Source organism: Castanea sativa, chromosome 6, assembly GCF_040712315.1.
Source record: "Castanea sativa cultivar Marrone di Chiusa Pesio chromosome 6, ASM4071231v1".
Lineage (NCBI taxonomy): Eukaryota > Viridiplantae > Streptophyta > Magnoliopsida > Fagales > Fagaceae > Castanea > Castanea sativa.
In genome coordinates this window covers 47,211,667-47,225,607 of record NC_134018.1, presented here as the reverse complement: position 1 = coordinate 47,225,607, position 13,941 = coordinate 47,211,667, and the positions used below count along the sequence as shown (strand labels likewise).

The window sequence follows — 13,941 nt, the reverse complement described above, 5'->3', positions numbered from 1 at the left end:
GTTTATACTACTGTTTCTGATTCAACTATCTTGCTTGCTTCTGATTCAGCTGTTTTGCCTGTTGTTCCTATAATTCATCCTCCTTTAAGAAGGTCTACCAGACCCCATGTTCCTCCCTCTTACCTCTCAGATTATTCTTGTAAAAGTGTTGTTAGTGCCAAACCTCAATCTGGTCTTCCTTATGCTCTTTCTGATTACTTGAGTTATTCTCACTTGGGTTCCACTTTCAAATCCTTTGTTCTAGCAATCAGTGCTACTCCCTTTGAGCTTGTTTCTTTTCATCAGGCTGTTCAAATTCCTGAGTGGAGAGCTACTATAGACAAGGAGATTGAGGCTTTGGAGGTAAACAATGCATAGACTTTAGCTCCTTTACCTCCTGGTAAGACTACCATAGGCTGCAAATGGGTTTACAGACTCAAATACTTGCCTGATGGGTCAATTGAAAGATATAAGGCTTGTTTGGTTGCTAAGGGTTTCACTCAAAAACTTGGTGTTGATTATTCTGAAACCTTTTCCCCGATTGCTATGTCTGTTTCTGTTAGAATTGTACTTTCTTTGGCTGCTGTGAATGGGTGGTTTTTGCATCAAATGGATGTCAATAACGCATTTTACATGGTGACTTAGTTGAGGATGTTTACATGTCTTTACCACCTAGTTTTCATAGCAAGGGGGAGGGTTTAGTTTGTAAGTTGAATAGAAGTCTTTATGGTCTTAAACAAGCATCAAGACAATGGTTTTAGAAACTTTCAACTACCATATTGCAGCTAGGGTTTGTGCAGTCCAAATCAGATTATTCTTTGTTCACACATTCACAAGGAGGCTCTTTTACTGTTCTTTTGGTTTATGTTGATGATATCTTGCTTACAGGAAATAATCCTACTTGTGTTATTGCCTTAAAGCAGTTGCTTGATGATCAATTTGGTTTGAAGGACGTTGGTTCATTAAGGTACTTCTTGGGTTTAGAAGTGGCAAGGACTGATGCAGGCATTAGTTTGACACAAAGGAAATATGCCTTGGACATTTTGAAAGACACATGATTTATGGGTTGTAAGCCTGTCAAGTTTCCTATGGAACAAAACCTAAAATTGTCTAAGTATGAGGGTAAGCTACTTGCTGAACCAGGTATGTATAGAAGGCTTATAGGCAAGTTATTGTACCTGACTTTAACTAGGCCTAATATAACATATGATGTGCATAGATTGAGCCAATTTGTGTCACAACCTAGAGAACCTCACCTATTGGCAGCACATAGAGTTCTACAGTTCATTAAAGCTTTGCTAGGAAAAGGAATTTTCTTTCCTAGTAACACAGAGTTGCACATTAAGGCATTTTGTGATGCAGATAGGGCTGGATGCCCTGATACTCGTAGGTCTCTCACAGGATATGCAGTGTATTTGGGGGATTCTTTGATATCCTGGAGATCTAAGAAGCAAGGGGTAGTGTCTAGGTCCTCTGCAGAGGCTGAGAATAGGGCCATGGCAAGTGTGGCTTGTGAGATTACTTGGGTGATGCAGCTACTCAAGGATTTGAGAATTGATCATCACAAGCCTGCCATGTTGTTTTGTGATAACCAAGCAACTCTATACATAATTGCCAACCCAGTGTTCCATGAACAAACCAAACACATAGAAGTTGACTGCCATTTGGTCAGGGACAAGATTTTGGAGGGTAAGATCAAGACATTTCATGTAACATTTACAAGACTGTCAAGCAAATTGGGTTTAAAGGATATATTTCAACCCAAGACTTTGGAGGTAGTTGATTCAATACAAGTCACAAAGTCTCAAACACTGGACTTGAGGGGGAGTGTTGAAGTTGAGATAAAAGAAATTGAAGTTGAGCAACAAAATGAGAAAAACGGCAGAAGGAACAAAGTTGGGCAAAACGGTAACAAAAACAGAGACTGTACAAATAAAACGACAAAGAAGAAACAAAAGGGCAAAGCGCACCATATTACTTAACCATTAGTTGTAGAAGTTAGTTATTAGTTATGCCAATTGTCATTAGTTCATTGGTTGTAGTTTTAAATAGTTAGTTATGCTTTTGGGCGCCAATCACTGAGCCTCTATTTTCATGAATATAAGAATTTGTAGAGCTAATTATGAGGTAACCACTTGTAACAAATTGATTAGCAATTACAGAGTTAGTTTTCTCTCAACCATCTTCAAGGTTTCATTGTTCTCTGCTTTGCTTTTTAGTTTTTCACACGATGTAGCTAATCACACTAAAACCTTGAGTAGATTTTTGGGAACACCATGGTGTTCTAAGGTGCATACATTCTCACTAACACTATAAAGTAAACCCAGGCCCAGCTGGTTTTGGAGGCCTCATCCGTAAGAGGCTGAGTTTGTTGGCCCAAATATGAGCTTTAAAAGATAGGCTCAAACTAGCAAAGGATTTAGGGTCCAAATCTTAATGTGTGGAATTGGAAGTTATGGAAATGGTGTGATGTTAACTGGTTAAGAAAAAAAAAGCATAACTACTAAAAAAAACAATCAAATATGCTTTTGCCATTATTTTGTTTGAGGTTTTACCTGAAGATATAATGCTTTTATTAAAGTTTGATAACTCTGAAACTTTGGAAAACCTTTGTAAGCGAATAACTATTCATCAAGCATTCCATGTTTTTCCAAAATGTAAAACATGGGGAATATAGAGTATAGAACACCACTAGTTATTCATTATACTCCTATTAAAGTAATATAACACTGTTAACTGCTACCAAATTCTTTAACTTGCATTCCGATTCTCATAATCTCATTAAATGAAAATATTGTAGTCTGCTTTTTATTGTCACAAATTCTTTGACCTACATCCGGATTCTCATAATCTCATTAAATGAGAATGCAGTAGTTTGCTTTTTATTGTCACAAACGGATGATTTGGTGTATCCACCTCTAGTGTTTGAATATTTTTCTTGCAGGAACTTAGTAGATATTCTGTGCTCTTGCTTTAAGGCTGATAACTTATTTTCATAATTCTGATTATCAATATTGTAAGAATTACATGTCCCATATGTTTGAGGGGAAAGTCTTCCAAGCTAGTGTCTATTAAAAAATCATTTGAACAGTGATTATTGGATGATGTTAATGAATGTGAAATTTAGATTAAAATCCTCTATAATTATAGGTAAAACTCTACTTTATTTAATTAGATTTCAAATATTGGTGATGGTTAACTTTTGTTTAAAGGTTGATGACACAATAAAATCCAATTCATTAATATATAAATGGCCTAATAGTTGAGCTGTCCCCGCTTAGTAATTTATTTTGTATCTGGTTAGTGGTAAAAGTAAAACTGCACTATTTCTCGAGTTTTCCACAACCTGAATCAGTTTGATCAATAAAACAAGATTCAACAATTCCTCTCTTTCGAACCTTGATCTATCTTTCTTTCAAATTTTTATTCTTCTTATTGCATACGGTTTTAATTTTGTATAGAATATTTTCATATAATTACTATTTTATTTTTATTTTTATTTTTTGATAAAAAAGAAAAAAGAAAAAGAAAGACATTTGTTTATGATACAACCCAACGGTTTAGCTAACAAAGTAACAGGGTTGAAACCTTAAGGAGGTTTTTCGGAACACCTTAGTTTAGCGTGGGTACATATTCTCACCAAGCATCAAAATTCAAAAAGACAACTGGGTCTGGGTATTCTAAGAGCAACTGCTTTTTTTTTTTTTGGGTAGAATAAGAGCAACTGTTTAACATAGGGAATATAGACTATATAGACCACCTTAACTAGTTGACCTTCTACGGCTCCCAATCAAGCAAATAGACTATTGCTTTGGACGTTTATCCGAAGTCTTAGTCCTTGGGAAACCCATGGGTCTGCTTCATTTTCTGGCTCCTTGTGCACTGAGTTGATATCCTCATGAGTTTGCTGTGCTGTTCTAGTCCCTTGCTTGATGAGGCTTTTGCTTGAGACCAACGACTCATTTTCGGGATTTTCATGATCGTTACACTGAGAATTAGATCTCCCAAACCGGGGGTTCGATTCATTTTTTTGCTCCTTGGGCACTGAGTTGATATCCTCATGAGTTTGCTGTGCTGTTCTAGTCCCTTGCTTGATGAGACTTTTGCTTGAGACCAATGGCTCATTTTCGGAATTTTGATCATCATTACAGTGAGAATTAGATCTCCCAAATCTTTGAAAAGATGAGTCTTTCATGATTGTATCTTTTGAAGAGGACCGTTGACTGAAGCTCCCAAACCCTTCAATCCCATGTGTTAGCTTTCGAGCTCTAGCTCTCTCTTCCTTGAGAAGTGTCTCACTTTCAAGAAGCTTCAATACCCTCTCAGATGAGTCTTTAACCTTCAATCCCCAGTTGAATCTGCTTCATGTGAAAAATAGAAAAGCTTATTAAAACATTGACTGGAGTTTCTAAAATCTCATACATCCATTTTGATGGGTGTATTAGATTTTATTATGCATCAATATTTTCTATAGATACTGAATTAGTAATAGTCAAAATGATGTTGAAAAAAATTTAATTCACTAGTTTAAAGATGGATGGATAGAATTTTAGAAAATCAATAATAGAGTTATCTAAAATACTTTGGAATATCTTAATCCGTGAAGTTTATACTCAAATAAAGTAATCTATATATGCAAGCCAACCCTCTCTCGTCGATATACTGAAAGTTTGCAATCTCCTTAATAACATCTTTATCACACTGAAACTCCTCAGCAACTCTCCGTGGTCCATGGGTTAGAAGGTGTTCCAATAGAATTAGAGCCTTGTAAAAATCTCGCCAATTTGTTCTATCAAATTTAAACAACCTGAATTTGCAACAAAAGAGAAGGAAAAAAAAATTAACTGCCATACTTCTAATGAAAAAGGAAGTGTCAATCAAATCAAACCTAGAGAAACTTAGAGACCTCTTGTGTAGAATTTCCACAATTCTCCAATAATCATCGACTTCAAAGGCAGCCCGAGATATAACTCCCATAGTACGTATGTCTGGTGGCCCTATATTTCCATTTGTAGCTTCTTCTGTCATTCTACAAATCCCACCGGAAAAACCATTTCAAAAACAAATATGAACTCCCATATTTCAAAAGAAAAAGTAATGAATCAAAATGATAGACTAAAAAAAAAAAAAAGCTTACAATTCTGCAGGTGTAACATCTGTCAGCACCAATCGGGCAGTTTTAATCTTCTCCATGAAGAAATAGGAAGCTTGCCTCTTGAATTCATGGAAAATTTCACTGCCCATGTTGATGATATTGTTCGGTGGAGAAATTCAACGAGGCCCTACGCTAGTTGAGGGAAATGATGATGAAAACTCATGGCAGGTTCTTTCTTTTGGAAGCCTTATCAGGTGCGTGTAAGAAGTGCAACCACTCCATTATTTGCTGTGATGTAACAAACGCCAACTGTTCTCCAAAGGTGGCGTTGCATATGAAGGCAATGAGATATATATATAGGCTATGTATTAATATTTTAAGACCAAGTATTGAAAAGAAAAGACTGTGTTTCCCCTTGATTTGGAATCATATGAAAAAGATGATGACCATGGACATGAAATTATAATATTTTGTATATTATGTAATAAAAAATTTAATTTGTTGCATCAAGTGGTGGATGTAGATTCTTCTAAAAAAATGGATGTATTCTCTCTCTTTTCTAAATATTTTATTATTTATTTCTTTATGTTTTGTCACTTTATTTTACACATTTAAATAAAATTTGTAAGGACTTAAAAAAAAAAATTTCAACATACTATAAATTTGCAAGTTCGACTCAACTGTTTTTTGAAATCTAAGGTGATAAATTTAACTAGATTTTTTAATATTTAAATATCAACTTTTTTAAAGAAATATTTACATATAGATTAAATATTCTTTATACAAAAAAACCTTTTTAAGAAATTTTTTTTAGTAATTTTTTTTTTAAAAAAAAACCTTTTTTTTTAGATACAAAATTAGCTCTAATTAATTTTTATATTTACATTTTATAGCAAATCTTTTACTATTCATAATAGTTAATCCTCTTAATTTTCTTATGACCTAATTGATATTATTTGGCACAATCATGACTTCTATTTTTTATTTTTAATGAAATAGTTTAGGATTTCAATTTGGTTGAATTTTTATTGGCTCAATATAAAGGCCTTGGAAGTGGGGGGAATGCATGCAAAATATATCTTCTTCTTCTTCTTTTTTGCTTAAAAAAAATCAATTATTATTCTATGTTTTATGAGACATTTTTGTACAGTTTTAGGACCTTTCGTTTATGTAATGGAGAGCTTTAGGGCTCTTTTCTAATTTCTTGGCAAAGGGGAGCTAGCCTTATTACGTCAAAAATATTAAATTAATTCTACTATAGGAGAAACTCAATTATCAAATTTTCAAAAAAAAATTAAATTACTTATTCAATTACTAAGGCTATATAGAAAATTTAAATAGAAGTTTAATTAATCTTTGAAATCTACCATAATTGTTAGTTTGACAAAGTTAGGTCTTACACAATTACTCTCATCATAAAACTTAAGATATTTTTTTCTTTTATTAACTATCTTTTTATTCAATTTCGATTCTTATATTTGGGAAAAGTTTCTTCTTTTTTTTTTTCAAATATCAATTTTCATTATTAACCTGCGCATTACACTAAGCTACTGTTTTTCTTTTTTATTTTCTTAGTTGGGAAGATAGATACTGCTATTTATAAGAAAAGTTTGGCTATTCTTCTTTTCGTTTAAGGTTGGTTATCTTATTATGGAGTGGTTCTAAAAGTAGTTGCAGTCGAGTTAATGGAATCATGACTAGAAAGTAAAAGTTTATATAAAAAAAAGGACTAGAAGGTAAAAAGATGAGCTCTCTGCTTCAATCCGAAGTCATTTTAAGAAATCTTTATCAAAAAAGAGATTACATTCACTGGTCTTGTACACCAATCTACTGCTTTTCTTTTTTCTAATTCCAGTAAAATACCCTCTTTTTTGAAACTATATAGCGATATACCTCTGTTTTGAAACTCAATTTTATCATAATCAAGTTTCAGTGTAGAACTCGAGTTCATAGAACTCAAGTTTTTTGAAAATTTTCAAGTGGAGCTTGAGTTCCACAATTTTTTTTTTAAGTTTAATTTGCCTATAACTTGATTTTCTAAAAATCGAGTTTTACATTGAAACTCAATTTTCAAAATAAGGGCATATCGCTAAATAGTTTCAAAATTAGAGCATTCTGCTGGAACTTTTTGCCGAAAGGAGTATATTCTCATTTTGGCCCTGCTATTTATAAGAAAACTTACTGCTAATTTATAAGAAAAGTTTGGTTATTCTTCTTTTCGTTTGAGGTTGGTTATCTTATTATGGAGTGGCTTTAAAACTAATTGCAGTCGTGTTAATGGAATCGTGACTAGAAACTAAAAGTTTATATATAAAAAGTAAAAAAAAGGACTAGAAAGTGAAATGATGAGCTCTGTTTCAATCCGAAGTCATTTTCTACAGCCATCTCAAAAAAAAAAAAAAAAAAAAAAAAGAAAGAAAAAAGAGAGAGATTACATACGCTCATCTTTTTTTGATGAACTACATACACTCATCTTGTGCATACAATATGTGGATATATGCATCATTTTCTTATACTGTATGAGTTCCACATAATTGTAGAACCTCGCGTATTATAAAGGGATGTGCGTATATCTAATACTTGAAATATTCAACAATACTACTGACACAATCATTTTTACACCAATTTTCACAATTTATTGACTTATGCAATCATGAGTCATTGTTTCAAGCCTCCATTTGGCATCCCTAGCACTAGAGACCACAAATCTCGCACCAAAGATTCTAGATCTTCAACCAACGACGCCAAACTCCTGTTCTCCCTACGTCTACCGCTCTCCTTTTAATTTCTTGCGCTTCATTCAATGCCAAGCCTACTCGATGAAACTACTATAATTAATTGTTGATCTAAAACACTCAATCCAATCAAGTAGTTTGAGGGATTTCGCAACGCCCAATTTTGTTTCTGTCCATCCAAAAATAAAGCATAACCTTTTAAGTATTGAGACTCCAAAATCTTTACATAATAATTTATTATTTTTCATAGTGATGATGCCAATATCGTCAATAAGTCACACGATCCTTGCACGCTTTAGACTTAACCTACACAACAAAGAAGAAGAAGGCTTTACAAAGAGTACCGGTGTGGTATCGGCCAAATACCCTCCAAAGGTTAAGTTAGAGAACTTTTCATAACTCTAGAATGCCAGAGCTAGGGGAGATCATCCGTACCTTGATTTCTGAGGGTTTTGGGCTTTATAGTAGTGTAGAACCGATTTTCATTTCTTGGCAAATAGGCATTTTCCTTGTAGGGAAGATCTTCATTAATGTACATATTTTATGGGATTCCGTCCATATAGAGATTTGGTTGACTATGGTTAATCGTGGAATACAAGACATTTCCATTTGAAGTTCTTTGAGGGCCAATTAAACTATGTGGGTGCCACATGGCTTTGCCACCGTCCAATTTGTATCCGTCTGCTTTCTCGTCCGTCCGCCATAGAGAATCCATCCACCACTTGGTGCAATCGCTCATGGCAGGTTCAATAAAATGAGATCGTCTACTTTACTTTTGTCCTCTTCATTTCCTCCCTCACTCTATGGTTCCGTTGCCTCTTTTCTAGATGGACCAGTAGAGTGACAGTTTAACTCAACCCTTAGGAAATGCGTTCTGATATGACAGGCTAGCCTAGTGCCATTAACGCAGTAGGGGCACATGGCACATTTCTAGTAGTTAATTGCTCGCAAGGAAGCGTCCCTTCGTCTTCCATGTCGTTCCCTCTATATATATATATATATCCATTGCTTCTCCTCTCATTTTTACTTTCCACAACAAATTTCCAGACCTAGAGTGCTACCATCTACTTTCTTTTCAACTTTGTCTTTTTCGTCGCTTTTTGGTGACCATTCTCTTGTTGCGCCTGTTTGCTACACTGTGCTCATTGCTTCTTCATATCGTCCAACTGGTAAGCATCCATTGCCTTTTACTGAGTTCTTTTCTTTTCTTTTCTTTTTTTTCTTTTTTTCTTTTTTTTTTACTTTACTTTAGATATTGCTTGCCCGTCGTCTACGTAGACTTGTAGAGTCTTAGGGGTTTATTCGTCACGTGTAGGTGACAGATATTTAGTGAGGCGTCAAGTGACCAATTATGTGTTTGCGAAGGAGCGGGCTATGATGAGGCGTATTCGTCTGGTCATGATGACCCCGGCACCTCTCATGATGAAAGGGATCCGTCTGCCAATTCTCCTTTGAAAGAGGATAAGGACGTGGATGTGGTCAGATCAGAGGGAGGCTTAGGTGGTGATTCAAATAGTTCAGATGTAATCTACGTTGATCCTCCCGTCCAGTCTATTGTAGGTCCAGATGGCCTTAGGGAGTTTATCCTTCTCCCATTATGGACTATAAACTATTTCAATTCTACCATCAAGCGAAAACACTTCAAGTCCCTTAAGGAGAGGTACCAGATCCCTGTTGGCATCCCTATCCGTTTACCTTTTAAGTCGGAAAAGTGTTACTACGAGGGGGTCGAGGACGTAGGGGTGTATAAGCAGATGTTTAGGGCGAGACTTAGGTTCACTCTAAGTGCTCTTCATCGTCGTTTTTTTCAATACTTGGGGCTTGCCGTCACCCAAATCTCTCTGAATGCCTGGAAAGTGTTCCTTGGTGCGGAAGTCTTGTATGAAGTCTTGGGTGATGGGAAGCATAGAATGACGGTGGAGGAATTCTTCCATTGTTACCGTCCATCCAAGATCAGCCAGTCCAAGGGTATGTACAGGGTGATGATGGTGGAGGAAGCCTGTACTTAGGCTAGTGTGTGATGCCCCTGACTCTAACAAAAACTGGAAGAATAGGTATTTCTTCATCCAGGGTGATGACTGGGTGTGTCACCCCAACGATCGGGAGTGCATGCCTGTAGAAAAAACTCAGGGCATCATGCCTCCGTTTGGTAGGTGTCCATCTGCTTTAATTTTTTTCTTTTATTTATTGTTGCTAGTCTAACCGTCCCCTTTTTTGCAACTCAAGACCATCCAGAGGTGACGTTGGAGCAGTGGAGCTTTCTGGAGAAAATTTTTGCAATTAAATTGAAGAGAAGGACATGGGTGAAGCTCATCACCTTGGAAACGATCCATTGGTACTGCGACGGTCCCGAACCTTCCAAAGCTGCCCGTCGCTACAACAGCCAGGCATGCAGACGTAAGTCCGTCGTTCTTTATTTTTTTCCTTTTATTTCTTGTAATTTGCCTAACCTTTTCTTTCTATCTACCTTGATGTAGAAATGGAGGAAGGCAAAAGGAGAGCTTTTATAAAGCAACAAACTGTTGCAAAGAAGAAACAATAAGGAAGCTTGCCCCCTAAGGCCACGGGTCAGGTCAACCCGTCCATAAAGAGGAGACCGTCGAAGAGGACCAACTATCCTCCTAAAAAACCCAAAGTCATGGCAAAGACAACCATTGGGGCCAAGGTTGAAACGAAGAAAACGCCTACTCTGCCTAGCCTAGGGAAGGGCAAGAGTCTTATGACAGGTCTGGTTCCCATCACCTAAAAACCACTTGTCCTCCTTTGTGAGGACCCTCAGTACGCCCTTGAGCAGCTTTCGTCCATTATTAAAGCCGGAAATTACGAGGACTCAAGCAATCATGCAACAGAGGTTGTGGGGGAGACAGCTCTCTTTAGCATTGCAGAGGTAAATATGTCCGTTCCTTTCCTCTTTCTTTCAAATTGTCTTCTTACTTTTCTAACCTTTTTTTGATTTTTGTAAGGGATGCTAATGATGAAAGGGTTGACGGACCGTTGCCTATCCCATGAGACGGCGTTTGATCGTGTAAGGGCAAAGGCAAAGGTCATGGCGGCGGAACTGGAGAAGCTGAAGGCCGAGAAAGTGGTCTAGGAGAAAAAATTTGCTACATCAGAGCAACTCCAAGGCGAACTAGAGAAGCAAACAAAGGTGCTTAGGAAAGTCCTTGAGGACAAGGAAGGAGAAATCAAAGACACTAAGGATCAGCTCTGCCAGGCTAAGGAAGGTGTGATACAGGAGTATCGTGACTCCAACGCCCTCCTAGCGGAGCTCGGCGACTCTTTTGCGGACGGCTTTGATGACTGCTTCCGTCAGGTCAAGGCTTCCTTTCCTGACCTGGACCTGTCTCACATTTCCATTGACCCCCAAGCCCAGACTCCAGCCCAGCACGTCTATTCTGAAAGCACCATGACATTGTTGCAGACCCTTAAGGTGACGGGGAGACTACTCCTGTAGACGAAGCTACATCTGTTGGGGACGAAGCCCGTCTACTTGAAGGGGATCAAACTGCCAAAGGGAAGGACAGAAAGGACCCTGTGGATCAAGACTAGAATTTTTTTTTTTGATTTAATTTTTCTTTTTCACATGTAGAGATTTTTGGGAGAACAATGTTTCTATTTAACCGCTGCTTATTTTTTTTTAGGCTTTGTGTGTAGACATTTGCCGTTTATAATATTATGATATCCTTTGCTTGCATATTTTATTATAATCTGCTAATATATATTCTTGCAATACATCCCGTCCACTTATGGATTTTACAAATTTAAGTCATCTCATAGGATAAACTCGTCTACTTGTGAGCTTCATAAATATAGGTCATCCCTTTAGGATAATCCCGTCCATTTTGTGAACTTAACGAATGTGAGTTATCCTTTAGATGAGCCCGTCCACTCATGGACTTGATATAATCAAATCACCCATTGGGATGAACCCGTCCACTTGTGGACTTTATGTATTCAAATCACCCCTTGGAATGAACTCATCCACTTGTGGAATTAATAAATATAAGTCATCCCTTTAGGATGATCCCGTCCACTTTGTGGACTTAACGGATGCAAGTCATCCTTTAGATGAGCTCGTCCACTTGTGGACTTTATGTATTCAAATCACCCCTTGGAATGAACTTGTCCACTTGTGGACTTCATAAATATAGGTCATCCCTTTAGATGATCCCGTCCACTTTGTGGACTTAACGGATGTGAGTCATCCTTTAGATGAGCCCGTCCACTTGTGGACTTGATATAATCAAATCACCCCTTAGGATGAACCCATCCACTTGTAGACTTTATGTATTCAAATCACCCATTGAAATGAACCCCGTCCACTTGTGGGCTTCATGAATATAGGTCATCCCTTTAGGATGATCCTGTCCACTCTGTGGACTTAATGGATGTGAGCCATCCTTTGGATGAGCCCGTCCACTTGTGGACTTGATAAATAATAATCCCAATGCAATACACACGACATATCTGAATAACTCCTCTTATTGTGAAAAACACACAGGTAGAAATTGTTCTTAAAAAGAAATCAAAAAAACTGCCCTTCGGGCCTAAACAGCACTGCAAATAGTAAAAATTATTTAAAAGGAAGTAAACTGGAAATGAGGAGTGTCGTTAGTGGTGCCATTTTCTATTGGTAGTACTTCTTTAGGTGTTCTGTGTTCCATGGGTAGTGTAATTTTTGCCCGTCTAGCATCTCTAGGTGGTAGGTGTCTTTCATCTGCCATGATGCAATCCTATAGGGTCCTTCCCAATTAAGTCCAAGCTTTCCCTAGGCAGGATATCTTGTGGCGCTCGTCACCATCCTCAAGACGAGATCTCCAACTTGGAAGTCCATGTGTCTGACTTTGGAGTTGTAGTGCTTGGCCATGAGGTCCTGGTATCGCGCTAGCCTTTGCTCAGTTGTTGCTTTGACCTCATCCACTAAATCAAGCTGAAGGGGCATAGCTTCATCATTCCTACTCTCGTCATAGCTTCCAACTCTGTAGCTATTATGAGCCCGACCTCAGCCGAGATGACTGTCTCGCTTCTGTATGCTAGTCGAAACGGAGTCTCTCCCGTAAGTGTCCTTGTCGTTGTCCTATAAGCCCATAAAACGCTTGGCAATTCTTCTAGCCATATTCCCTTTCTCCCTTGAGCCGAGTCTTGATGATTTTGAGCAAAGATCAGTTCATGACCTCAACTAGTCCGTTGGCTTGAGGGTGGGCGGGTGATAAGTAGTGATTCTTGATTCCCAACTGTGAGCAAAAATCCCTAAATGAATTGTTGTCGAATTGCTTCCCGTTGTCTAAGACCAGTACCCTAGGTATACCATACCTGCAGATGATGTTCTTCCATATAAAATTTCGTACATTCTTCTCCGTGATGGTGGTCAAGGCTTCAGTTTTCACCCACTTGGTGAAGTAGTCTATACCAACTACTAGGAATTTCAATTGCCTAACTGATGTTGGAAACAATCCTATAATATCCAACCACCATTAAGCAAAAGGCCACGGGGCCGTCATTGGGGTAAGCTCTTCTGTTGGTTGTTTGATGAGGTTGCCAAACCTCTAACATTTGTCACAAGCTTTGACGTACACATGAGCATCCTTCTACATGGTGGGCCAGTAGTATCCTGCCCTAATCAGTTTATGCACTAAAGACCACGATCCTAAATGGTTCCTACACACTCCTTTGTAGACTTATCTCATGACATAATCCGCTTCCTCGGAGTTAAGACACCTCAAGTACGGACAGGAGAAGCCCATCTTGTACAAGATGCCTTTTATTTGTACGAACCGCATCGTCTATACCTTCAACTTCCTTGCGGCCTCCTTACCATCTGGTAGCATACTGTCCATTAAGTAGGAGGTTATTGGTGTGGTCCAATTGTTTTCAAAACCTATCTCCCTCATACTGACGCTGTTTATTAATGGTGAATTTTGAACAAAGGATAGTATCTGGCTAGGGATAAGCATGTGTTCTGTTGATGCAGCCTTGGCGAGGCAGTCGGCTTGCTCGTTCTCCTCCCTTGGGATTTGAATGAACTTCACTTAGAGGTCATTCACTTGATACTTCACTTGCTCCAAGTACTTCTTCATCTGTTCACCCTTGCAATCGTAATCACCAATTACTTAACTCGTGACTACCTAAGAG

The 13,941-nt window shown here is 37.7% G+C and overlaps 1 protein-coding gene across 2 annotated transcripts; it reads right to left on the bottom strand.

Moving 5' to 3' along the window:
• Positions 1-3,461: 3,461 nt before the first annotated feature.
• LOC142639009 (ENTH domain-containing protein C794.11c-like) lies at positions 3,462-5,393 on the bottom strand. 2 transcript variants are annotated; one of them, XM_075813094.1, is made up of 4 exons: positions 5,117-5,393; positions 4,886-5,008; positions 4,625-4,786; positions 3,462-4,337 (listed from the first exon to the last, which is right to left on the bottom strand). In XM_075813094.1, the coding sequence occupies exons 1-4, from the start codon at positions 5,221-5,223 to the stop codon at positions 3,770-3,772; spliced, it is 960 nt and encodes a 319-aa protein (XP_075669209.1). In that variant the 5' UTR covers positions 5,224-5,393; the 3' UTR covers positions 3,462-3,769. The 2 variants fall into 2 exon arrangements, with proteins under 2 accessions (XP_075669209.1, XP_075669208.1); XM_075813093.1 differs by having other exon boundaries at positions 3,462-4,340; positions 5,117-5,386.
• Between the last annotated feature and the right edge of the window lie 8,548 nt (positions 5,394-13,941).

Coding starts and splice junctions, on each gene's coding strand:
- LOC142639009 (XM_075813093.1), bottom strand. CDS start 5,223: ATGGGCAGTGAAATTTTCCATGAATTCAAGAGGCAAGCTTCCTATTTC. Junction 5,009..5,116: donor GATGTTACACCTGCAGAATT/GTAAGCTTTTTT, acceptor TGGGATTTGTAG/AATGACAGAAGAAGCTACAA. Junction 4,787..4,885: donor GTGGAAATTCTACACAAGAG/GTCTCTAAGTTT, acceptor TTGCAAATTCAG/GTTGTTTAAATTTGATAGAA.